Genomic DNA, 27547 nt, shown 5'->3' with positions numbered 1-27547 from the left:
ACTTTTCCTCGACGTGCCCTTTGTCATCGAAGCATAGGAGCGGACACAGTCTTCCGTTAGATGGCCGTAGCCCTTACAGCTACGACAGTAGTCTGTGCGACACTGACTGCGTATATGGCCTACCTGTTTACATCGTAGGCAGAGGGGAGGTTTTCCAGGGACCGACACCAGCACTGTCACACCCATTATCTTCAGTTGGTATGGGATGCTCTCCGAAGTTACACCATCGTGAAGCTGCACGGTGACCGAACGTGTCGTCGTCTCCACCCCTTCCAGACCCGCACAGTTCCACTTTTCCCGCACGATATCTGTAACCTTCCCGTACAATGACAGGCAACGACGAACCGCCTCGTCAGTCACATTCGTTGGCAGCCAATGCAGTTTAAACGTAACGTCATTGGAATTTGGGTCCACCACAACACACCGTCTTCCTTTGACTACCAGTTCGCCAAGTTGCCGGAATTTCTCTTTTGTCATCTCCGAGTGGAAGGTAACCACCCACACATGATTGAAGAGGTACGAACCGAATCCCGCGATGTCCGCCTTGTTCACTGCCACTCCAAGAGGGGCTATGAAGTCTTGAACTTTATACGGCCTCCCATCAGGGTCCGCGTGCAGAAAAACAGTGTTACGTGAAATTTCGCCTTTTGGTAACGTAGGCATAATCATCCTGTAGGACTTCCGAGGCACAGTAGACGATTCATCCGGGCTAGGGTTAGCCGTAACAGCCGCTCCAACAGAGCTCATGTCGCACACAACCGGTTAGCACAAGCGCCGGAAGTGGAATACAGGCGCTTTAACCACCTGAGCTACGGCGCCTTTTCGTGAAAAAGCAAATTGCAATGCGATGTCGCGGAGCTAAAAACGAGGCCATGCCGTGCGTAGAGAAGAGAATCTAACTGACAACAAGACAAAAGATGGGACAGGTAGGAACCGCAGGAAGTCGAACCATCGATCTCCTGTTTACTAGACAAGCGCTTTAACCACCTAAGCCACGGCGCCTTTCTGTGGAAAGCAAATTGAAATGCGATGTCGCGGAGCTAAAAACGAGGCCATGCCGTGCGTAGAGAAGAGAATCTAACTGACAATAACACAAAAGATGAGACAGGTAGGAACCGCAGGGAGTCGAACCCTCGATCTCCTGTTTACTAGACAGGCGCTTTAACCACCTAAGCCACGGCGCCTTTTCGTGAAAAAGCAAATTGCAATGCGATGTCGCGGAGCTAAAAACGAGGCCATGCCGTGCGTGGAGAAGAGAATCTAACTGACAATAACACAAAAATGGGACAGGTAGGCACCGCAGGGAGTCGAACCCTCGATCTCTTGTTTACTAGACAGGCGCTTTAACCACCTAAGCCACGGCGCCTTTTTTTTTTTATTTTTCCACCAGGTAATAACGTTTATTTACAAACATTAAAATAAGCTATGACTGTACAGTGTTAATGAGTGATGTATGATGAATGAATGATGCACACCGTAGCATCCAAATACACAGGATACAAAAAATACATGGTACACAACACGCAGGTTACACAGGTCACATACAGAGAGTAAAAATTTACATACATACACAGGATAGAAAAAAATACATGGTACACAACGCACAGGTTAAACACGTCCCACACAGAGAGTAATAATTTACATAGTGGACAGCGATTCACACAGATGCTCTAACCACGGTGGTGCTTCCAAATGCTGCATGCAGCATAGCTTCAGCTGCGTTATTTCTACTTTAAAATACTGCATGGGCGACGCCAATGGCTCTTCATTTCTGTCTGCCATACGCAGCTTCCACAAGCAATACATAGCTATCAGCATGATAATATCGTAGCGTATATCTTCATTCGGATGTAATGGTAGGAATCTGATTGTATGTGGATTCAGAGAGAGGCGTTTATTCAGTACTTTAATCTGTATGTCGTCCCAGAAAAACTGTGCTTCCGTACAATCAAGAAAGATGTGGTCAACGGTTTCAGGGACTTTGCAAAACCTGCAGTTGGCAGACCATGGAACATATATGCCTTTCTGTTCCAACCATGCTTTCACAGAGAGCGTTGATGTATGAAGCTTGAAAAAGAATGAAAGCCACGGCAGGTAGGAACCGCAGGGAGTCGAACCCTCGATCTCCTGTTTACTAGACAGGCGCTTTAACCACCTAAGCCACGGGGCCTTTTTTTTTAAATCATTTATTTAAAACCACATTGTACACACACTTTTTTTTCGCTCCCTGGAGCGAGAAAGATGCGGGCGTGAGACCCCTTGTCTAAAAGCAAGCTTGTGTGCGACAGAAGTTGCTCGTAGAGCTCCTATACTGTGCGCTGCCTCGTTCCATGACTATTCAGTCATTTCTGGTTCCCCTGCAGTTCCTACCACCGCGGATATGGAGTTTTCCTCAACCTCTCCTTTAGCTTCAGCCAAGGTCGTCCTGCGTCCAGATCTTTTGCTTCTATCACGCTGATTGTGGTGATCAGTGCACTTACGAACACATTCCATGGAGACCTGATGTCCGCCACACAATTATAGAATTCCATCCTATGTCTCCAAATCGCATATAGCCCGAGAAGCACAATAATGTCCATCGCCCCCTCGCATTTGTCACTGCTAACCCTGAGGAACCTGAGGTCATTCCATTCCAGTTGTGTGTCTGATCCGACGAAGGTTGTTAACGCCGCCCAGAACTGAATAGCTTTCCGGCATCCCATAAAGACGTGCGGAAGGGTTTCATCCTCTTGATAGCAGCTGTCACACCGGAGTGACCACGGGACGAAGAATCCTTTGCTTTTCCGCCACACTTTGACGGGCAATGTTTCCGTATGAAATGACCAAAAGAAATCCTTGGCCGATGTTGACACCGGGAAGCTTCTAACTCTGCAGAGAACATCTGCTTCTTTCCCCAACCGAACGCTTCTGTAACGGGGAAGCGGCAGCAACAGGCTGATAGTGTCCCAATAAAGTTTCTTCTTTTTTACTGATGATAGATATTAACAAGAATATCTTTCAGTGAAGAATCGGACAGCTTTGGCTATATCTCTATAAAACCGCAGAGCTGCTGACGGTTTCAGGACACGAGCTGTAGTCACTATCCATTCCAACAGATAGACAGCTCCGATGTTTTGTATCGCTCCCCTGAGTACCTCGTTCTTCTGGTCTCGGAAGTAAATGAACTTATGCACCAATAACTTCACAGCAACGTTGACTAGCCCGAGACCGCCTTGGGATAGGGGATAAAAGAGATTCTCCCTTCGCATTTTCTCCATTTGCGAATTCCATATAAACGTCGCAAAAGTTCGGTGCACTTTGTGCGTGGTTGCTGAATCGCACGGACCAACCTGTGCATGGTAGAGTACCACTGGGTATAACGCCGTGTTACAAACGAAACTACGGTTGAAAACCGATATTCTTCTGCCATTCCAATGACGCAGCTGTGTTTGGAGACCTCTGATCCTGGCCTGCCAATCTTCTTTGAGTACAGCCATTGTTGTAAATCGGATACCGAGGTATCTTCCCACCGCAGTCGACCAGGTTGCGCCCACGAAATCTCTCGGTGCGCTGTCCCATTGTCCTAACCATGAACCAAACGTTTTTTTCAGATTGAGGGCAGCTCCCGATGCAGCGCAGAAATTCTTGATGTGTCCCACTGCCCTCGCAATCTGGCTTTTGGAAGTACATATGACGGCCACATCATCCGCATACGCCATAAGTTTTATTTCTATCTGCTGCAACCGCAGACCTTGAATGATTTCGTCATTTATAATCTTTCTGCACAGCGGCTCAAGATACAAGGCGAATAGTACAGGAGATAACGGGCACCCCTGTCTGACTGATCGCTGTAGTGGGATGCTCTTCGTTTTCTCGCCGTTGATGAGAAGGTTCATAACTAGTTCCTTGTAGCAGATTTCTACCCATTTTTGTACGTAATCCCCGACCTCGCACCACCGAAGCAATGCAAACAGGAAATCATGTCGTACACGATCAAATGCTCTGCTTAGGTCTGCTTGTAAAACTGCTGAAGCGGGACCCGTTGTGCTAGCAACCTCACAAATTGTTCTCATCATATGAAGGTTTGTTGCGATCGATCGTCCCTTGATGCCATACGTCTGGTGTTCGCCAATGATGTCACGAAGTACATACGCGAGACGCTCAGCCAAGATTTTTGCCAAGATTTTATAGTCCGTTGTTAGTAGGCTAATTGGTCTGTAGTCACTCACTTCAGGAATTTGCTCGTGTTGTGTCTTCTTTGGAATAAGTACTACCAAAGCGCGTCTCATGGAAGGAGGAAGAAGTTTCCTGCTGTGTATATCATCAAACACATTCACTATAACAGGAGCGAGGTCCTCGCAGAATTTAATGTAGAAACTGGAGCCTATGCCGTCGATGCCGGGCGCTTTGTTTTTCTTGAGCTTCTTGATAGCTCTTTCCACTTCCGACTTTGTTATGGGAGCATTAATTACATCCCTTTTCTCCTCGCTGATTTTTGAGAGCATGGCACTGTACTGACCAAAGTTTTCTCTTACCGAACACTGTTCTTCAAACAGGTTTTGATACGTATTCAGGAATTCTTCTTCGATCCGAGAGGCGTCTTCAATAACTTCTGACCCTTTCCTTATTCTTCTTATAGAATTGTTATTAGCCCGTTTCTTCTCCAACGTTCTAAATACTTTAGCTGGCCTCTCCTCACTTTCTAACGTCGTTACTCTGCTTCTGATCATTGCACCTCGGTAGTGCTCTAACTTCAACTTGAAGATACTCTTTTTGCATTGACGTATATCCTCAATGAACATACCAGGGTTTCGTTCTTCCTCAACCACCAACATCTTTAAGGTGTCTACCATCGCCTTTTCTTCTGCTCTTCTTTCAGCTGCTCTTAGCTGACTGTACCGGACAGCAATTCTTTTAACGTCCGCCTTAAATAACTCCCAGCGACAGGCGTCCACGCTTTCTTCTATCACTTCTCTTATTTTCTCTTTAATCTCCGCGATGAAACTTTCTTCCTCCAGTATGCTTTCGTTGAATTTCCATGGAAGATCACTACTCTTTCGTGTTACCCTGTTTTGCAGTCTAGTTAGTTCCGCCGTAACCAACCCTTGGTCAGACATGAAGAGTGGCGTGACGTTGTACCTCGCGTCTTCCGTATCTGTCTCATCAGAAACATAGATTCTGTCGAGCCTCGCGTGACTGGTGCCCTGCCAGTGTGTGTATTTCACCTTGCATTCAGGAGCAACATACATAAAATCAATAAGGTTGTTTTCCTCGATGATTTTCCTCAGTTCACTTGTGCTACCATCGTTAATCGCACCTTTCCCAGTCTTATCTGACACTGTCAACACACAGTTAAAGTCGCCACACAGGAAAACTTTTGCTGGGGTATCCAAGAAATCCTTGAGATAGCGGAAGAATTGCTTTCGCTCGGAGGCGTCATTCCGGGCGTAGATCGAAATAAATCTAATCATATCATCGTTCACCAAGCAGTCCACCGCACTGACCCTCCCACCTTCGTCGTGTCCTATATCGGGGATGACTCGCAGCCATTCATTCCTGCGCACAAGGATTGCCGTTCCCCCACTCCCGCTGCTAGCACGTGAATGGAAAACTTGAAAGCTCTGTTTGAAAAACTGGATGAGATAATCCTCTTCCTCCACTGACGTGATCTTGGTTTCTTGGATGCATATTATATCAATTTTCTGTTTAATCAGTAAGTCCAGTAGCCACTGTTTTCGTTTCCTGGAGATTAAGCTTACAACGTTTAAAGTTGCTACTAATAACTTAGCCGTCATTGTTGTTTTGCTGTATCTGAGCTTTCCCACGATCCCTTGGGTCGTATGGTATATTTGGTTTTACATGTTTTTTGAACTTCCCACCTGTCCTCTTCCGTGAGGCCCATGACTCCACTGGAGTTAAGGTGTTCTTCCAATCTTCTACGGTTTCCTCTTGTAATGCCTGATCACTTCTTATTTCTTCCTTTTGTTCACTGTCCAGCTCGGTATGTTCCTCCTCACAACTCTGTTCGCTGAAGCTAGTAGAATGAACGTCCCGCAGATCTTCTTCATGCGTTGTTACTTGCGCTTCAAGGAGCTTTCTGTCATCGTCGACTTTACTGCTGGTCGCACCGGTTACTGCATCACCCTCCTTATCCGCCTCTTGTTTGTCTTGTTGAATTTCTTCCATATCGGCCTCGTCCATGAGGTTCTCATCAGCTTCTTCACGCACCTCCTTCGTTACAGACGCATAGGAGCGTACACAGCTTTCATCATCATGTCCATATCGTCGACATTTACTACATCTCGGAGCCCTGCATTGTCTCCTGACATGACCCAGCTCCCTGCACCGCAGGCATAGGGGGAGTCTTCCAGGTATTGACACAAGAACCGATTTCCCACACAACCTCATCTGGTGAGGGATAATGTCCACCGTCACGCCTTCTTTGAGTTTCATTTTAAGTACCCTTGTTGTCGATTCAACGTCATGAAAGTAGTCGTCGGTCCACTTTTCTCGACTAACGATTATTTCCTGTCCGAACACCTCAAACGCCTTCCTTACACTGTCGTCGGGTACATGATAAGGCAACCAGTGCAGCTTCGCTACGATTTCCTGTTGACAACAGTCGATAATCAAGCAGCGCTTCCCCTTCACAATGCATTCTTTTGCATTGAGTAGCTTCTGTTTTGTTTCCTCGTTGTGCGTCGTTAAAAGCCAGATATGGTTCAACTGATAAACACCAAACGCCGCGATTTCCGTACCTTTGATCAGTTCTTTCAGCGCAGGTTTGAAGTCTTCCTTGCAGTAGGGTCGTCCGGTGATGTCACCATGCAGCACAACAGTATTTTTTCCAACTTTTCCAGCAGGCAAACTCGGCAGAAAAATTCTGTACTCCTGGCATTCCGTTGTCTTCATATTCACACCGTTTTCCCGGCTAAGCCTAGCCGTTGTTGTCACTCCATCGGAGCCCATGTTACCTGCGACCGTTCCGTACGAAACCGGAAGCAAGAATGACCTAAGCCACGGCGCCTTTTCGTGAAAAAGCAAATTGCAATGCGATGTCGCGGAGCTAAAAACGAGGCCATGGCGTGCGTAGAGAAGAGAATCTAACTGACAATAACACAAAAGATTGGACAGGTAGGAACCGCAGGGAGTCGAACCGTCGATCTCCTGTTTACTAGACAGGCGCTTTAACCACCTAAGCCACGGCGCCTTTTCGTGAAAAAGCAAATTGCAATGCGATGTCGCGGGGCTAAAAACGAGGCCATGCCGTGCGTAGTGAAGAGAATCTACCTGACAATAACACCAAAATGGGACAGGTAGGCACCGCAGGGAGTCGAACCCTCGATCTCCAGTTTACTAGACAGGCGCTTTAACCACCTAAGCCACGGCGCCTTTTCGTGAAAAAGCAAATTGCAATGCGATGTCGCGGAGCTAAAAACGAGGCCACGCGGTGCGTAGAGAAGAGAATCTACCTGACTATAACACAAAAGATGGTACAGGTAGGCACCGGAGGGAGTCGAACCGTCGATCTCCTGTTTACTAGACAGGCGCTTTAACCACCTAAGCCACGGCGCTTTCTTGTGAAAAAGCAAATTGCAATGCGATGTGGCGGAGCTAAAAACGAGGCCACGCGGTGCGTAGAGAAGAGAATCTACCTGACTATAACACAAAAGATGGTACAGGTAGGCACCGGAGGGAGTCGAACCGTCGATCTCCTGTTTACTAGACAGGCGCTTTAACCACCTAAGCCACGGCGCTTTTTTGTGAAAAAGCAAATTGCAATGCGATGTGGCGCGGCTAAAAACGAGGCCACGCGGTGCGTAGAGAAGAGAATCTACCTGACTATAACACAAAAGATGGTACAGGTAGGCACCGGAGGGAGTCGAACCGTCGATCTCCTGTTTACTAGACAGGCGCTTTAACCACCTAAGCCACGGCGCTTTCTTGTGAAAAAGCAAATTGCAATGCGATGTGGCGGAGCTAAAAACGAGGCCACGCGGTGCGTAGAGAAGAGAATCTACCTGACTATAACACAAAAGATGGTACAGGTAGGCACCGGAGGGAGTCGAACCGTCGATCTCCTGTTTACTAGACAGGCGCTTTAACCACCTAAGCCACGGCGCTTTTTTGTGAAAAAGCAAATTGCAATGCGATGTGGCGGAGCTAAAAACGAGGCCACGCGGTGCGTAGAGAAGAGAATCTACCTGACTATAACACAAAAGATGGTACAGGTAGGCACCGGAGGGAGTCGAACCGTCGATCTCCTGTTTACTAGACAGGCGCTTTAACCACCTAAGCCACGGCGCTTTCTTGTGAAAAAGCAAATTGCAATGCGATGTGGCGGAGCTAAAAACGAGGCCACGCGGTGCGTAGAGAAGAGAATCTACCTGACTATAACACAAAAGATGGTACAGGTAGGCACCGGAGGGAGTCGAACCGTCGATCTCCTGTTTACTAGACAGGCGCTTTAACCACCTAAGCCACGGCGCTTTTTTGTGAAAAAGCAAATTGCAATGCGATGTGGCGCGGCTAAAAACGAGGCCACGCGGTGCGTAGAGAAGAGAATCTACCTGACTATAACACAAAAGATGGTACAGGTAGGCACCGGAGGGAGTCGAACCGTCGATCTCCTGTTTACTAGACAGGCGCTTTAACCACCTAAGCCACGGCGCTTTCTTGTGAAAAAGCAAATTGCAATGCGATGTGGCGGAGCTAAAAACGAGGCCACGCGGTGCGTAGAGAAGAGAATCTACCTGACTATAACACAAAAGATGGTACAGGTAGGCACCGGAGGGAGTCGAACCGTCGATCTCCTGTTTACTAGACAGGCGCTTTAACCACCTAAGCCACGGCGCTTTTTTGTGAAAAAGCAAATTGCAATGCGATGTGGCGGAGCTAAAAACGAGGCCACGCGGTGCGTAGAGAAGAGAATCTACCTGACTATAACACAAAAGATGGTACAGGTAGGCACCGGAGGGAGTCGAACCGTCGATCTCCTGTTTACTAGACAGGCGCTTTAACCACCTAAGCCACGGCGCTTTTTCGTGAAAAAGCAAATTGCAATGCGATGTCGCGGAGCTAAAAACGAGGCCACGCGGTGCGTAGAGAAGAGAATCTACCTGACTATAACACAAAAGATGGTACAGGTAGGCACCGGAGGGAGTCGAACCGTCGATCTCCTGTTTACTAGACAGGCGCTTTAACCACCTAAGCCACGGCGCTTTTTTGTGAAAAAGCAAATTGCAATGCGATGTGGCGGAGCTAAAAACGAGGCCACGCGGTGCGTAGAGAAGAGAATCTACCTGACTATAACACAAAAGATGGTACAGGTAGGCACCGGAGGGAGTCGAACCGTCGATCTCCTGTTTACTAGACAGGCGCTTTAACCACCTAAGCCACGGCGCTTTTTTGTGAAAAAGCAAATTGCAATGCGATGTGGCGGAGCTAAAAACGAGGCCACGCGGTGCGTAGAGAAGAGAATCTACCTGACTATAACACAAAAGATGGTACAGGTAGGCACCGGAGGGAGTCGAACCGTCGATCTCCTGTTTACTAGACAGGCGCTTTAACCACCTAAGCCACGGCGCTTTTTTGTGAAAAAGCAAATTGCAATGCGATGTGGCGGAGCTAAAAACGAGGCCACGCGGTGCGTAGAGAAGAGAATCTACCTGACTATAACACAAAAGATGGTACAGGTAGGCACCGGAGGGAGTCGAACCGTCGATCTCCTGTTTACTAGACAGGCGCTTTAACCACCTAAGCCACGGCGCTTTTTTGTGAAAAAGCAAATTGCAATGCGATGTGGCGGAGCTAAAAACGAGGCCACGCGGTGCGTAGAGAAGAGAATCTACCTGACTATAACACAAAAGATGGTACAGGTAGGCACCGGAGGGAGTCGAACCGTCGATCTCCTGTTTACTAGACAGGCGCTTTAACCACCTAAGCCACGGCGCTTTTTTGTGAAAAAGCAAATTGCAATGCGATGTGGCGGAGCTAAAAACGAGGCCACGCGGTGCGTAGAGAAGAGAATCTACCTGACTATAACACAAAAGATGGTACAGGTAGGCACCGGAGGGAGTCGAACCGTCGATCTCCTGTTTACTAGACAGGCGCTTTAACCACCTAAGCCACGGCGCTTTTTTGTGAAAAAGCAAATTGCAATGCGATGTGGCGGAGCTAAAAACGAGGCCACGCGGTGCGTAGAGAAGAGAATCTACCTGACTATAACACAAAAGATGGTACAGGTAGGCACCGGAGGGAGTCGAACCGTCGATCTCCTGTTTACTAGACAGGCGCTTTAACCACCTAAGCCACGGCGCTTTTTTGTGAAAAAGCAAATTGCAATGCGATGTGGCGGAGCTAAAAACGAGGCCACGCGGTGCGTAGAGAAGAGAATCTACCTGACTATAACACAAAAGATGGTACAGGTAGGCACCGGAGGGAGTCGAACCGTCGATCTCCTGTTTACTAGACAGGCGCTTTAACCACCTAAGCCACGGCGCTTTTTTGTGAAAAAGCAAATTGCAATGCGATGTGGCGGAGCTAAAAACGAGGCCACGCGGTGCGTAGAGAAGAGAATCTACCTGACTATAACACAAAAGATGGTACAGGTAGGCACCGGAGGGAGTCGAACCGTCGATCTCCTGTTTACTAGACAGGCGCTTTAACCACCTAAGCCACGGCGCTTTTTTGTGAAAAAGCAAATTGCAATGCGATGTGGCGGAGCTAAAAACGAGGCCACGCGGTGCGTAGAGAAGAGAATCTACCTGACTATAACACAAAAGATGGTACAGGTAGGCACCGGAGGGAGTCGAACCGTCGATCTCCTGTTTACTAGACAGGCGCTTTAACCACCTAAGCCACGGCGCTTTTTTGTGAAAAAGCAAATTGCAATGCGATGTGGCGGAGCTAAAAACGAGGCCACGCGGTGCGTAGAGAAGAGAATCTACCTGACTATAACACAAAAGATGGTACAGGTAGGCACCGGAGGGAGTCGAACCGTCGATCTCCTGTTTACTAGACAGGCGCTTTAACCACCTAAGCCACGGCGCTTTTTCGTGAAAAAGCAAATTGCAATGCGATGTCGCGGAGCTAAAAACGAGGCCACGCGGTGCGTAGAGAAGAGAATCTACCTGACTATAACACAAAAGATGGTACAGGTAGGCACCGGAGGGAGTCGAACCGTCGATCTCCTGTTTACTAGACAGGCGCTTTAACCACCTTTTTTTTTTATTATTATTAAAATCTTCAAATGTCTATATACAAAACATTGTTGACACCTTCACTTCGGCGCCTACGATTAAAAAACAACCGAAGACCTGTGACACTCGTTCAGTTTACTCTTACGTTGTGTTGAGGGCTATCCGAAGGGCCTCAGCGATCTCCGATCATCGCCACGAACTTTTTCAGCTCTCTTGGTAGAGTGGCCTTCAGTCTATTCCTTGTGTTCTGCACCTTGGTTTGTAGGTCAGTGTCTCTTCCGCAGCGCTCCTTTACGACGCTGACGCACCAGTCGAGCTTTGCTGCGAGCACGACGAGGGGAATTTCAGGAGGTACTCTTCCATTCACAACATCCGTCTTGTGTATCCACAAAGCATGCAGTCCTAGAATAACTAAAATATCCCAAGCGTAAGCATCCTCCCCTGTCATATCGAGGAAGGTGATGCGGGTCCAGGTGAGCTCGCCAGGGATGCCAAGAACCATGCTGAGGTGGCCCCAAAATTGCACTGCTGCCCTGCAGCCTAAGAAGACATGAAACAAATCTTCATCTTCCGCGAAGCATATGCCACAGCGGCTTCCCCATGGCACAAAGAAGCCTTTACGGAGCAGCCAAGTTTTCACCGGCAAAGTTCAGGCGCTTTAACCACCTAAGATACGGCGCTTTTTTGTGAAAAAGCAAATTGCAATGCGATGTCGCGGAGCTAAAAACGAGGCCACGCGGTGCGTAGAGAAGAGAATCTACCTGACTATAACACAAAAGATGGTACAGGTAGGCACCGGAGGGAGTCGAACCGTCGATCTCCTGTTTACTAGACAGGCGCTTTAACCACCTAAGCCACGGCGCTTTTTTGTGAAAAAGCAAATTGCAATGCGATGTCGCGGAGCTAAAAACGAGGCCACGCGATGCGTAGAGAAGAGAATCTACCTGACTATAACACAAAAGGTGGTACAGGTAGGCACCGGAGGGAGTCGAACCGTCGATCTCCTGTTTACTAGACAGGCGCTTTAACCACCTAAGCCACGGCGCCTTTTTGTGAAAAAGCAAATTGCAATGCGATGTCGCGGAGCTAAAAACGAGGCCACGCGATGCGTAGAGAAGAGAATCTACCTGACTATAACACAAAAGGTGGTACAGGTAGGCACCGGAGGGAGTCGAACCGTCGATCTCCTGTTTACTAGACAGGCGCTTTAACCACCTAAGCCACGGCGCTTTTTTTTTTTTCACCTATATTTTTCAGAGCTTACTACTCTGACTCACGTCGACTCAATACCTCACAATACCATACACAATACGACAAAATCACAGAGAGAGAATACGATGTTTCTCCTCTATACCGGACACGTTAATAACACAATTTCTACAAAACATTCAGCCTTTCGCAGACTGTATCTAACCAATAAGGCACTTCTAAGAGCTGAGTACAAGCTAACTTTACCTGCAGTAGTTCGGCTTTGAAATATTTCATAGGAGGACACAAGGGCTCTTCGTTCCTATCGGCCATACGAAGCTTCCACAAACAGTACATGGCAACAAGCAGAACGATATCGTATCTCACATTTTCACCGGGGCGTAATGGGAGGAAGCGGATAGTGTGAGGATTAAGCGAAAGACGGCGCTTAAGGACTTTGAACTGTAAGTCATCCCAAAAGAATAAAGCTTCTGTGCAGTCCAGAAAAAGGTGATCGACAGTCACGGGCGTGTTGCAAAATCTGCAATTCCCGGACCACGGAACATAGAATCCCTTCTGTTGATGCCAAGCTTTCACGGGCAGTGTGGACGTGTGTAATTTAAAGAAAAATGACTTCATGTTGGGCTTGACCGGCATCTTCCTGACTCTGCACAATACATCCGTGCCGTGCCATCCGGAGGGGATTTGACGGTAGATGGGCACAGGAAAGAGTACATCGAGAAGATGAGCTACCAACGTTTTCTTGGCGACAGAAAAGAGGTACTCTAAGCTGAATCTAGCCTTCAAGAAGTTTAGGCTCCCGACAACCTCTTTGTAGAACCCGCTTAAGCGTAGACTTTCTTCGTGAAACCCAACATATATATCGGGATTGTAGTTGTACGCAAGGGCCCGCTTGATGGTTTCCAGAATCGGGTGTGAACTCTGCCTATAAAAAAACAGTCTCATGACGAGTTGCTTGATGTAGAGATGCTGTAAGCCTAGTCCGCCGTCCTTGACTTTCTTGAACAGGTTTTGTCTTCGCATCCTTTCGAACGTTGAACACCATATTGTGGTGGCAAATATGCGATGACAACGATGTATAATTTTGCGGGAGCATTGCAGGACTTGCAAGAGGTAAATCAGCTTAGCGGCCAGAAAAACATTGCACACAGAAGCTCGTTGAAACATTGAGAGATCTTGTTTTTTCCAGGTCGAAGCATGTGTCCTAATGTTTTGTAATCGCTCCAACCACAAGGAGGTCGTGTTACAACTTTTGTCTAACGGGACCCCAAGGTAGCAAGGACCACGGGTTTGCCACTGAACGCCACAAAAGAATTCCGGGGCTGTTCCCCATTGACCGCACCATATCCCCAGAGATTTGTCATTGTTTAGACGTGCCCCAGAGACTTGACCAAACACATGAAGTTCGTGAATAACTTTGACGACACTTGGATTGTCTGTCACGAGAAACGCAAGGTCATCCGCGTACGCCACGACCTTCACCACAGCATCGCGAAGCTCGAAACCACGTATGTCATCACGAGAGATGATACGCTGGCATAACGGCTCAAGGTATAGATCAAATAGTAGGGACGACATGGGACAGCCTTGTCGTACTGAAGCTCGAAGGGGCACTGGCGCGGTAAGAGTGCCGTTAATTACCAGGCTCCTTGCAACCTGTTCATAGCACAACTTGATTCTGCTTACGAACTTGTCTCCCATGTTGACGTAATGCAAGAGCGAAAACAAATAATCGTGACACACCCGATCAAAAGCCTTAGAGAGGTCCACTTGCAGCAGGGCTACATGACTTCCTTCAAGTCGACACCAGTCTAGAACTGAGCGGACAACATGGATGTTTGTTTGTATGGTCCTGTTCCTGATTGCGCATGTCTAAGCCACGGCGCTTTTTTGTGAAAAAGCAAATTGCAATGCGATGTCGCGGAGCTAAAAACGAGGCCACGCGGTGCGTAGAGAAGAGAATCTACCTGACTATAACACAAAAGATGCCCAGTCAACACACATGGTTGACAGAATGTAAAATCCACGTTGAATATCGTTGAACAATGTGAAACGTGAATTGAGAACATCAATTTCACGCAGATTTTACGTAAAATTTCAACGTGCGAATTGTAATGCAGGAATTCAACGTTGATTCAACACTCATATACCAGCAGTTGAATGGAGCACGTTATGACAGCGTTGATACTTACGATGGAATTTATCGTAACCGAAAACGTACAACGAACAACGTTGTTTTTGCACAAGTTTAACTTCAGGATTTCACATGCAAAGTGCACACGTAGAAATCACGTAGGTTTATCATACGTAAAGCAACTGCATTATCCAATCCAATCCCATCCAGGATCCAATTCAAGTCAGTTCCTTTCAAAGCGAGAATCGGGGAAGCCGCACCAGACGCCATTCTCCTCAGATCGTAATCGCCATTAACTGATGCTGGCGTTTCAAGTTTATTTCGCGTTTGCAGCTCCTTCTTCTTTGTTTCGTGGCTTGTTTTGGTTTCGAACCGGGTTGTGCTGGTGACTGTGATGTCGGTAAGCACAGGTTTCACTGCTGGGATATACGAATCGGTTATGACGGTTACAACGGGCTCTCTACTACCAGGAAGCTGGCTCAGAGATTATCGCCGCCGCTAGCAAGTCCAGTGTGTGCGGTTTATGAGTGATTCGTAGAAAGCGCAGGTATGTCGACGACGGATTTGAGTTCATAATTGTGTTTACATTTGTAGAGTGTGCAAATGGGGTCACTATTACATGGTGGGCTCCCGAATTGTTTTTCAGCGTTGTTGGCCGTTTCAAATTCGTGTGATAATTATCATCACTTGTATTTCAGGACAGAGAGCGATGCGTGAAAGAAAGGCAGCTGTTGAGCAAAGGGCGAGCCTGTACACAGATGTAACGTAAGTTTTCTCTTAGCTGTTCGAATTGATCTTTTGCTTTGTTTGTGTTCACTTTTACGCAGGCGTAGTCGCAAAGAAAGAAGACAGCCTGGATGCCGAAACGACGTGGCTTCCCGCGAGGTTCTAGTGCATTTCAACAATTAGAACGGTCAGTTAACTGCCTTTATTGTTCACAAGAGAGAGTATGGAAAAATGTAGCTGTGCTAATCAAATGTGAGGAGAATAAAACCTTACGACAAGCATATTCTTGTGTCATTATTTACGACTATTATCAGGACATTATGCCTATTTGTGAAATAAAAGCATCGAGAAATAACATGTATTCAATAATAATTAAAAATGTAGTTACGTGTAATTTGCATTTTCATCGCATGTTAATTATATGTTGTCAGTTTGCTGTTGATTATTCCACTTTTTCAACATTGGTATACGTTGAATTCACGCGTAAACTACGTTTCAGTTATGTGGAATATGCGTTCTGCTCGCTGTTAATTTAACCCGTTTCTGGCTGTGACATCAGCCAAGTTGAATCAACGTTAATTGTTAACGTCGACCCTGCATTCACATGGTTGATTTTGAACGTGTTTTCAGCGTTGAATTTGCAATGTTGTGTTGACTGGGTGGTAGAGGTAGGCACCGGAGGGAGTCGAACCGTCGATCTCCTGTTTACTAGACAGGCGCTTTAACCACCTAAGCCACGGCGCTTTTTTGTGAAAAAGCAAATTGCAATGCGATGTCGCGGAGCTAAAAACGAGGCCACGCGGTGCGCAGAGAAGAGAATCCACCTGACTATAACACAAAAGATGGTACAGGTAGGCACCGGAGGGAGTCGAACCGTCGATCTCCTGTTTACTAGACAGGCGCTTTAACCACCTAAGCCAGGGCGCCTTTTCGTGAAAAAGCAAATTGCAATGCGATGTCGCGGAGCTAAAAACGAGGCCACGCGGTGCGTAGAGAAGAGAATCTACCTGACTATAACACAAAAGATGGGACAGGTAGGCACCGGAGGGAGTCGAACCCTCGATCTCCTGTTTACTAGACAGGCGCTTCAACCACCTAAGCCACGGCGCCTTTTCGTGAAAAAGCAAATTGCAATGCGATGTCGCGGAGCTAAAAACGAGGCCACGCGGTGCGTAGAGAAGAGAATCTACCTGACTGTAACACAAAAGATGGGACAGGTAGGCACCGGAGGGAGTCGAACCCTCGATCTCCTGTTTACTAGACAGGCGCTTTAACCACCTAAGCCACGGCGCCTTTTCGTGAAAAAGCAAATTGCAATGCGATGTCGCGGAGCTAAAAACGAGGCCACGCGGTGCGTAGAGAAGAGAATCTACCTGACTATAACACAAAAGATAAGACAGGTAGGCACAGGAGGGAGTCGAACCCTCGATCTCCTGTTTACTAGACAGGCGCTTTAAACACCTAAGCCACGGCGCTTTTTTTTATTACTATGTGCACATCACACCACCACAGTAATTACATTAAAATTGCATATCATTAAAAAGTGTGCTCCGGCCTGGAGTCACACAACAACAGAATTTCTTAAGCCAACCTGGCACATGTCCTCTGTACTCTGCAAAGCGCCTCATTTGTAACAGTTCGTCGGCCAAGTACTCCATTGGTGGTCTCCTTGGCTCTTCATTTCTGCCAGTGACTATAACTTTCCATAGACTAAACATTGCTAGGATACACAAGGTGTCATACGCGGGACCGTTTTTTTTCCACTAGGGGCAGATATCTCATAGTGTGAGGGTTCAATCGTATCCTTTTGTTAGTCATCCGGCTCAAGTCGTCCCACATAAACTGTGCTTCAGTACAATGTATGAATACATGTTCACTGGTCTCAGGCTCATTACAATATCGGCAGTTGGTGGACCACGATGCGAATATACCTTTATCCGCTAACCATGTTTTCACTGGTGAGGTATTTGTATGCACTTTAAAGAAAAACGTCTTAATCCGTGGCTTGATACACATTTTCTTCACTCTGTTTAGGATGTCTGATCCTGCCCAGCTACTGGGAATCTCTCTGTAAAGAGGTATTGGGAAAAGCGAATCTATAAGACCACTTTTCAGTCTCGCTTTTGACACACTAAAGAAGTAGTCCCGCGAAAACCTTACCAGCAAGAAACGCATGCATAACAGTACTTCAGTGTAAAAACCTGACAGCTTGAATGTACGATCCACTGTTGCCACTACTAGTTCTGGGAGGTACACTTGCCCAATACTTTGCAGCATACATTTTAACACAGGGTGCGTAGAGTTACGGAAAAAGAAAAGCCTCATAACGAGCTGCATCACGAACAGATGTTGTAGTCCCACCCCACCACTGCACACCGGTCTGAAAAGATTGTCCCTGCGCATTGCTTCAAAGTTCGACATCCACGTGAACGTAGCGAAAACGCGGTGGAATTTTTGAATCTTTGTCCTTGCACACTGCAGCACTTGCAGACAGTACATCAGCTTCAAGGAAGACGTTACACAGTTCCCTTCCTTTCAGGATGTTGGCATGAGTTCGTACTTTGCTGCACAGTTCCAGCCACATCCTATTGGTATTTTTACTTTCCTGTAACGGGACTCCTAGGTATACACTTGGTGCACATTGCCACTCAATCCCTTGAAACTTCGCCGGCGTCGTCCCCCACTGCCCCGCCCATATCCCAACAGACTTTTCTTTGTTAAGGCTTGCTCCTGAATGCTTGCAACATTCATCAATTTCTTTGAGGACGCCGGTAACGCTCTTCTTGTCAGCAACGACAAATGTGATATCATCCGCATATGCCAACACCTTGACTTCACTACTTCCAAGTCGATAACCTCTAATGTTCTTATTGTTGATGATCTTTCGGCATAACGGTTCGATGTACAGGTCAAACAAGAGAGGGGACAACAGGCATCCTTGGCGAACAGAAGAACGAAGAGGAATTTCTGATGTGCACGTACTGTTGATAAGGATTCTTGTTGTTACTTCTCTGTAGCAAAGTCGCACACGTTCCGAGAAAGCTTGATCGATGTTCATCTGATGCAGTACAGAAAATAAGAAATCATGGCGGACTCTGTCAAACGCTTTCATCAGGTCGGCTTGGAGCACTGCTGCCTGGTCGCCTTCTTGTGTACATATGTCCATTAGCGTGCGCAGCACGTGTATGTTCATTTGGATACTTCTGCCCTTTATAGCACACGACTGATGGTCTCCAACGAGATTGGGAATCACTTTCTGCAGTCGAGCTGCAAGTATTTTAGAGTATAGTTCGTAATCCGTATTGCACAGTGATATAGGTCTGTAGTCCTTGACACCGGGCACACTCTCTTCGGCAATTTTCTTAGGTATCAGTACCGTACGTGAACGTCGAAAAGTTCGCGGCAGCAACCCCCGTGTCTCAGATTCTCGGAATACTTGTAGTAACACTGGCGAGAGAAAATCCGCAAAGGTTTGGTAGAATTCTCCTCCCAAGCCATCTGGCCCAGGCGTTGTATTTCGTGCGAGAGACTTTATTGCATCTTGGACTTCTCCCAAATGAAGGGGCATATCTAATGCCTGCTGCTCCTCATCTGTCAAGCGGGACAGGTTCCACTGCTTCGTTTCATTCCCAGCATCAACGTCTGACTTTCTTTCTTTGCCTATGAGGTCTTCAAAGTAGTGTTCGAAGCACTTGAGTATATCCGATTCTTTATTAATTATCACCCCTTCATGTTGGATCTGTTCTATCACTTTTCGTTTCCCGTATTCCTTTTCTTGCAGAAAGTACCTCTTGCTGGGAACTTCGTCTGGCAAATACTTCTGAGACCTGCACCTGACTCTTGCCCCCTCATACATCGTACAATTTATAAGTTCGAGCTCATACTTCGTATCCTTCATTTCCTCTTCGAAGCTTCCAGGATTTTGCGATTCTAGTTTCATGACAGAGTTCAGCCTTTTCTTCAGGCCTTCCTCTCTGCATTTCTTCTCGTAAGCCAGCACGCTGCTCCTTTCTATAGCGATAAACCGCACTTGCTGTTTAAATTGCTCCCATGAAGGGATCCAATCTTCGTTGCTTGATATAAGCTCAGCTATCTCATCTTTCACAGATCCAATAAATTTATGGTCCTCTAGCAACTTTATGTTCAGCTTCCACTGTGACCAGCCTCGTTTTTTCGTAGTTTGAGAATTATACTGCCCAAGGGCCACTTTCACCATACAGTGGTCACTAAAATATGCTGCGTGTACACTGTAGTGTATAACCGACTTGGAGCTTGATGTTGTTACGTAGACACGATCCAATCTTGCATGTGCATTCTTTTGGAAATGTGTAAACACAAGCTGTTTCCTTTTGCCCACCTCGAAGGCATCTATCATGCTGTTGTTCGTTAATATTGATTGTAGCGTTACTTTACTTGCATCTGTTGAATATTTGAAATTGCTTCTATCGGCATCGTTCAAAGTGCAGGTTGAAGTCGCCAAGCAGTACTGTGTTACCACATTTCTCGGCGACATTGGCCAAGGACTCGAAAAAATTCACTCTATCTTGCACGTCGTTGGGGGCGTAAACACTGACAAACCGCCACATCTCTTCATCAACAATGACATCTAACCTTGCTATCCTCCCTTGATTATCAGTCCAATATTCAAACGGTATCATGTGTTGCCTTCTCTTCAAACAAAGCAGTGTTCCTCGTGAACGCCCAACAGCGTGGCTTACAACTACATCGAATTCCTTTTCAAAAACATTTGATATTCGTGTGGCAGTATCCTCTTCTGAGCTTATTTTTGTTTCTTGTACAGCTATTACATCGATGTCAGGATAATCCTCCAGATACCGCTTCAAGTGATACTGTTTTCTTCGAGAACCTAGTCCTCTGACGTTGATTGTAGCTACTGTGATTGCTTTTTCCCCCATTGATAGATATTTGTTTGTCTTTCAGAGAAGAAGGGTACGTTACTTATCTGTTACTTTCTGTTGGGCGTCTGACAGGGCATCTTGTCACCCCTAAGTAGTTCCAAATGCTATGTCATCCAGGCACGACGCAGCGATTTGCTGTGACTTCAAGGTAGCGAACTTATTGGTTATGTCTTGCTTAAGTCTTTTCGGTGTGGACGTTAGTCCGCAGTGTGATCTCTGGCTACGTTTTCATTCTCTACACGTCTTTGGCCACTGACCTAAGCCACGGCGCCTTTTTGTGAAAAAGCAAATTGCAATGCGATGTCGCGGAGCTAAAAACGAGGCCACGCGGTGCGTAGAGAAGAGAATCTACCTGACAATAACACGAAAGATGGTTCGGGTAGGCACCGGAGGGAGTCGAACCATCGACCTCGTGTTTACTAGACAGGCGCTTTAACCGCCTAAGCCACGGCGCTTTTTTTTTTTTTTTTTCCACCAGCCACGGCGCCTGTCTGTGGAAAGCAAATTGCAATGCGATGTCGCGGAGCTAAAAACGAGGCCACGTCGTGCGTAGACAAGAGAATCTACCTGACAATAACACAATCACACGAAAGATGGGACAGGTAGACACCAGAGGGAGTCGAACCCTAGATCTCCTGTTTACTCGACAAGCGCTTTAAACACCTAAGACCTTTCTGTGGAAAGCAAATTGAAATGCGATGTCGCGGAGCTAAAAACCAGGCCACGCCGTGCGTAGAGAGGAGAATCTACCTGACAATAAAATACCGGACAGGTAGTAACCGCAGGGAGTCGAACCCTCGACCTCCTGTTTACTAGACAGGCGCTTTAACCACCTAAGCCACGGCGCCTTTCTGTGGAAAGCGAATTGCAATGCGATGTCGCGGAGCTAAAGACGAGGCCGCACCGTGCGTAGACAAGAGAATCTACCTGACAATAAGACGAAAGGTGGGACAGGTAGGCACCAGAGGGAGTCGAACCCTCGATCTCCTGTGTACTAGACAAGCGCTTTAACCACCTAAGTAACGGCGCCTTTCTGTGGAAAGCAAATTGCAATGCGATGCGCGGAGCTAAAAACGATCCCAACCAGGGTGTAGACAAGAGAATCTACCTGACAATAACTCAAACGCACGAAAGATGCGACAGGTATACACCAGAGGGAGTCGAACCCATGATCTCCTGTTTACTAGACAAGCGCTTTAACCACCTAAGCCACGGCGCCTTTCTGTAGAAAGCAAATTGCAATGCGATGTCGCAAAGCAAAAAACCAGGCCACTCCGTGCGTAGACAAGAAAAATCTACCTGACAATAACACGAAAGATGGGAGAGGTAGACACCAGAGGGAGTGGAACCTTCGATCTGCTGTTTACTAGACAAGCGCTTTAAAGGTCAGCTCCGGAGATACCTTGACTTCTTGAAACTGTAACAATATTCTGGAAGCCCATATCGAACTGTGTCTGAAAGCACCCTTCATTTCCACAAAACAGCCCCATATTTTAAATAATCGTAAATTAACCATTTCGAAACAAACATGGGGGCCGCCATTTTTATGACGGCAGCTGTTCACGCGGTCTATATCGCCGACGTAAGTGATATCAGTGTTCTTCAAGACTTCCCTCCCTCTCTACGGAGCATACGGGAATGTAAACAGGCGATGGTGGCAGGGAGCGTCTGCTCGATCGACGTAGGCTTCTTGATCGCATCGTTTTTCTAATATTTGGGATGATCTGCCAATGCTAAAACAAGCTGTTGATACCACTTGTGCAGTTAGGATTCGTGCAACTATGCTGTCGCGTTCCGGCCAGCGGCAGACTGGCTAAGAACGCAATGGACGTCACGTATATTGTCAACAGAACTGTGCTACGCCTACATACGAAAGATATTTTTATTCGCATTGTAGGTGTCTTTGATAAAGTAAGTCAATTCATCGCTTAATTGAAGACTTCACTCTCTTATAGTTACGGCTCACCACTGCTGCAACACTTGCGCATATCTTTCCAAGTCTCGAATACCTGGCGTTGGACGTTACAGGAGCAGTAATCGCATTTCTTGGCATTATAACCGGGTGAACGAGTTGTGTTTGGCCACGCCATGTTATCGTATACACACTGCAGGTACTACGTACGTAAGCATTAGGCTTGAATGACAACCTTAGTGTAGATTCGCCATGAACGTATTTGCCGAAATTTTACACTGTCGAGAGAGCAAGCACCAGATACAAGAACAAGATACTTACATGAGGGCATACGTGGCTTATGAGAGCTGAACAGAAAAAGAAAGGAAGGAAAAAATAAACGAATACAAAAATACACTGCACAGTACAAGGACACCATGCAAGTGCAGGGATATCTTGCACCTTTTTTCGGCTGGTTTAGTAGTGCAGTGCAGCCATGAGCCATCACATTAATCAACCACAAAAAAAGAAAAAAAAAGAGAAAAGAAATGAAGATGAGTTGCTTCCATATGTGAAAGACACCAGTATTACATCTGGATCTGCATGCTGGTTTCTGGAGCCGATTTACTTCTTGAGTCAATGCACATCTCCACACATTCCACAGATACTGTAATTTTACACGTAACACTGAATAGACCATAATTCTATTGAATACACAGAGATCATAAAACTATCTGACTCCCCCCATAATCCCTCGCAACAGGTAAACAAGCACACTGCAAGATGGACAGAACACAGGTGTCAGTTCAGGTGTTCTGTGGTAAGTCTTAGGGGCAGAATCAGGTCATTCCCCACAAACCAGTGAAAGGGGTTGCAACACCACCATCCCACATGAACATAAAAGCTTCTTCGTACCAATGTGTGTTTTACAAACCAAGGTTGGAATAGAGCGTAGAAAATGGGCACCTTGAATAGCAAAACTCAAGCAGCTCTGACGTCACAGACCTCAGGGCTATCAGTGGAATTGGCTGTATTTCTGAGGTCCTTGACATTCGTGCGTTAGTCAGGCATCTGTTCGAGAGCTTTATCTCACGAAGTATGACACATGAAAAAAAAAAACAGATTGATCAGCATTATGGAGCGCAATGCATGATGCACCCATGATGTAACAAACCACGTCTATGAAAGCGTCCCAACCCCTCTGATTTTTCCCTGGCACTTCATGTAGTAAAAATGGCTAAGGAACATGGAGTACCATTTACTGTGTGCTCCAAAATCTTATGTTTATTTCCCCATCCCCTACGCTTCTACAGAAGCCACCGATTAATGGCGAATGAAATGCCAAAAACAAAAAATCCTAGGTATGCGACTGTTTGTACATGTTCGCTGAAGCCCTTCTGCTATCGACTTGCATTTAATGCCTTGCATAGTTGTTAGCGTTTACTCATTCACTCAAACTCTTGCAGTGAGCCCCCCTTGTGTAGTCTCTTCCTTCTGTTCGGGGGCTCATGAACAGCTATCGTCCACAGAGATCGAGCAGAGCACCAGAAAGCCCCCGCACATAATCTGACATGAAAATTAGCATTATTAGAATTCCTAAAACAGACAGAACAGGCTTGTGCAGTAAAGAAGCAATGCAATTCTCTGTTTCAGTAGTTTTCTCACACGCATTCCTTTTGTGTAGATACAATATGTGGCACACACATAAGGTGGAAATGATACATGACCTACTTACCATGACATACTTTGATACATGACCGAGTAACAGCACTCAGACAAGGAAACTTTTAGTGCACACAATGCCGGGATGTCCTTCAGAAGGGGAAGCACACCCACTATCCCCTACAACACTTCGAATGTTCCAGTTCCTGTAAGTGAGGAATGCAGGACAGTTGCTTAGTAATCGCTGCTAGCTTGAAATACTGTAAATCACCTTCGTGGGGCCAAAGCAGCTTCCCAATGTCTTGATGTGCACATCTTGCATGGTGACTTTGATGCTCATGAATATGTGAAGCAACGTTATGATCCAAATATCCATGACATGCCAGAGTATCATGAGTCATTTTACCAGAAACAGGTTGCCATTATCATTGCTTGTCCATGTGTGCACACATGTACATGTTCACGATACTGTGGTACCATTATTGTAGCACCAGACGTTGCTTCACCAGTGCTGCTGTATGTACCTCTTTCCTGGGGCCTGAGAAAGGAGAAGCAGAAATTATAATGATACCTGTTAAGGCTAATATTGTTAGGAAAAGTGCAAAAAAGCATCTACATATTTAAGAGCTACAAAATGTGATCAACAATGTTGACAGCATAGCTTGCCCCCAGCTATACCCCTTCTAATAGGAAATATGTTGTCAACCAATGGACAGCATACATATGTGTTATGACTGTGTGCTACAAAGCAAATGTGGCCCTCTTGCAATGTGCCATGTGTCAAAACGATGATTCACAGGTAGATGAGCCTTTCTCATGACTTCACCTATTTCTGCTAATCTGTGACGAGCATGCTGATCGTCATCCCTTACTGGTCAATGTACTCAGTTCCTGGAGTCAACTTCATTAGTATAGAAGGACAGAATGGAATTTCTGGCACATAATAACTTTACATTACAACTTGAATACACGGCACTCACAGACACAGCCCGGCTTTTAAAGAGGAACAACAATATGCTACCATGTATGCAGGATATGGTGTGGTTCCATGGTTGGGAAAAGGCTGAATGTGATCACACAGAAGTCCAGACAGACACAGAGTGTCTCAAAACAGGAACTCCTAAGTTGTTGCTGATTTCAGCTGCTGTGACTGTTTTGTCTTCCCTGTGCCCAAGCTCAGACTTCTCCAAACTCATGTAATTTCTCAACCAGCTTCTCTGAGAAACTGCGTAGTTTTACATACAACCGCGGATTATAGGGTTTAGCAGTTCCATATTTGTCGTTCACATGTTTACATTGTGTGCAAGCCATAGTGCAAGTTCGTGCGGACACTTACCCGCAACTTTGGTCCTTTGTTGCTATCCTCTCCTCTTTGTTGTCGTCGAACGAGGCAGGTGCCGCATCCCTTTCCAGCGACTTTTACAGTCCAAATCGGCCGTCAAGTGAACGACCTCGTAACATTCTGATGCAAAATGCTTCGTGCACACACGACAGTTGCCTTGATAAGTTCAGAGCACTCAACTACTGGTTTCGTACCACTCAATCACGCACAATATCAACTGGGAACCTGGCACGAAACATCTTTCTTAGTAGCGTACCTGCTCGTACTGCGAGAAGCACGGCATTCTCACAATTCACTCACGCTGCATCTCTCACAAAGTGACAACTTAGATGAGGTTGTGTGTACTGACTAGCCGGAGTAAAAAGATGATCAAATTAAGACGCGGAGAAAGGTGCCCACACGTACACGACTCTCGATTTCGCTTTCAGCCTGACGAGTTGTGATTGCTGGCGATTGCGAAACTGCGAGCCAGCAAACAAGCCAAGAGGAGCCAAAGCGAAAGCTGAGCGTGACGTCAGCTGTTCAAGCGGACGATCGGACGGCAAACCAAAAACAGATTTCGCAGTAAATACAGGGTATTCGCCGAAACTATTTTGGAAGTACATTCAGTAGGCATCAACCTTTGTGCCTGCGAGTTTTTGTTGTAATCCGTGGCAGTGAGTTTCCTCCGGAGCTGACCTTTAACCACCTAAGCCACAGCGCCTTTCTGTGGAAAGCAAACTGCACTGCGATGTGGGGGAGCTTAAAACGATCCCAACCAGGGTGCAGACAAGAGAATCTACCTGACTATAACACAATCACACAAAAGGTGGGACAGGTAGGCACCGGAGGGAGTCGAACCCTCGATCTCCTGTTTACTAGAGAGGCGCTTTAACCACCTAAACCACGGCGCCGGTTTGTGGAAAAGCAAATTGCAATGCGATGTCGCGGAGCTAAAAACGAGGCCACGCGGTGCGTAGAGAAGAGAATCTACCTGACAATAACACAAAAGATGGGGCAGGTAGGCACCGGAGGGAGTCGGACCCTCGATCTCCTTTTTACTAGACAGGCGCTTTAACCACCTAAGCCACGGCGCCGTTCTGTGGAAAGCGAATTGCAATGCGATGTCGCGGAGCTAAAAACGAGGCCACGCGGTGCGTAGACAAAAGAATCTACCTGACAGTAACACAATCACACGAAAGACGGGACAGGTAGACACCAGAGGGAGTCGAACCCTCGATCTCCTGTTTACTAGACAGGCGCTTTAACCACCTAAGCCACGGCGCCTTTTTGTGAAAAAGCTAATTGCAATGCGATGTCGCGGAGCTAAAAACGAGGCCACGCGGTGCGTAGAGAAGAGAATCTACCTGACAAAAACACAAAAGATGGAACAAGTAGGCACCGGAGGGAGTCGAACCCTCGATCTCCTGTTTACTAGACAGGCGCTTTAACCACCTAAGCCACGGCGCCTTTTGTGCAAAAGCAAATTGCAATTGCGATGTCGCGGAGCGAAAAACGAGGCCACGCGGTGCGTAGAGAAGAGAATCTACCTGACAATAACACAAAAGACGGGACAGGTAGGCACCGCAGGGAGTCGAACCCTCGATCTCCTGTTTACTAGACACGCGCTTTAAACCACCTAAGCCACGGCGCCTTTCTGTGGAAAGCAAATTGCAATGCGATGTCGCGGAGCTAAAAACGAGGCCACGGCGTGCATAGACAAGAGAATCTACCTGACAATAACACAATCGCACGAAAGATGGGACACGTAAACACCAAATGGAGTCGAACCCTCGATCTCCTGTTTACTAGACAAGCGTTTTAACCACCTAAGCCACAACGCCTTTCTGTGGAAAGCAAACTGCACTGTGATGTCGCGGGGCTAAAAACGATCCCAACCAGGGTGTAGACAAGAGAATCTACCTGACTATAACAGAATCACACAAAAGATGGGACAGGCAGGCACCGGAGGGAGTCGAACCCTCGATCTTCTGTTTACTAGACAGGCGCTTTAACCACCTAAGCAACGGCGCTTTTTTAACCGTTTTTATTTTGATACATTTTAACTTGACATCAGATTAAAAACACTTGCATTTAAAAGTGTGGACTCCGACTTGGAGCAACACAGCCGCAGAATTGTTCAAGCCACTCCCCCATCACGTATTGCTTTGAACAAGTTGTTCCTTCGCATTGCCTCGAAGTTTGATTTCCATATCAATGTTGCAAACGCACGGTGAAGTTGTTGAATTTTGCTCCTCGAACACTGCATCACTTGTAACAGGTAGACAACTTTTGCAACAAGGAACACATTGCAGACACTTGCCCTTTGGAAGATGGACAGCTCTCTCCCTTTGCACATGTTTGCACGAATTTGCACCTTTTTACACAGTTCTGTCCACATCCCATTAGTGTTTCTGGTTTCCTGCAGGGGGATACCTAAGTATACAGTCGAATTACACTGCCACCTTATACCCTTGTAGCTGACGACGATGCTAGGCCACGCCC

The 27547-nt window shown here is 46.7% G+C and overlaps 1 protein-coding gene and 6 non-coding genes across 7 annotated transcripts; all 7 read right to left on the bottom strand.

Moving 5' to 3' along the window:
- Nucleotides 1-5763: 5763 nt before the first annotated feature.
- LOC135389503 (uncharacterized) lies at nt 5764-6948 on the bottom strand. Its single transcript, XM_064619544.1, has one exon. The coding sequence runs from the start codon at nt 6946-6948 to the stop codon at nt 5764-5766; it is 1185 nt and encodes a 394-aa protein (XP_064475614.1).
- A 349-nt stretch (nt 6949-7297) lies between these two features.
- Nucleotides 7298-7371, bottom strand: Trnat-agu (transfer RNA threonine (anticodon AGU)). The gene has a single exon. It is a non-coding gene; the product is annotated as a tRNA-Thr (tRNA).
- Nucleotides 7372-12153: 4782 nt separating this feature from the next.
- Trnat-agu (transfer RNA threonine (anticodon AGU)) lies at nt 12154-12227 on the bottom strand. Its single transcript has one exon. It is a non-coding gene; the product is annotated as a tRNA-Thr (tRNA).
- A 4058-nt stretch (nt 12228-16285) lies between these two features.
- Nucleotides 16286-16359, bottom strand: Trnat-agu (transfer RNA threonine (anticodon AGU)). Its single transcript has one exon. It is a non-coding gene; the product is annotated as a tRNA-Thr (tRNA).
- A 109-nt stretch (nt 16360-16468) lies between these two features.
- On the bottom strand, nt 16469-16542 carry Trnat-agu (transfer RNA threonine (anticodon AGU)). Its single transcript has one exon. It is a non-coding gene; the product is annotated as a tRNA-Thr (tRNA).
- A 9713-nt stretch (nt 16543-26255) lies between these two features.
- Nucleotides 26256-26329, bottom strand: Trnat-agu (transfer RNA threonine (anticodon AGU)). The gene has a single exon. It is a non-coding gene; the product is annotated as a tRNA-Thr (tRNA).
- A 109-nt stretch (nt 26330-26438) lies between these two features.
- Nucleotides 26439-26512, bottom strand: Trnat-agu (transfer RNA threonine (anticodon AGU)). Its single transcript has one exon. It is a non-coding gene; the product is annotated as a tRNA-Thr (tRNA).
- Nucleotides 26513-27547: the final 1035 nt, after the last annotated feature.

This window comes from Ornithodoros turicata, chromosome 3, assembly GCF_037126465.1.
Source record: "Ornithodoros turicata isolate Travis chromosome 3, ASM3712646v1, whole genome shotgun sequence".
In the NCBI taxonomy this organism is placed as follows: Eukaryota; Metazoa; Arthropoda; class Arachnida; order Ixodida; family Argasidae; genus Ornithodoros; species Ornithodoros turicata.
This window is presented reverse-complemented; position numbering and strand designations above follow the sequence as displayed.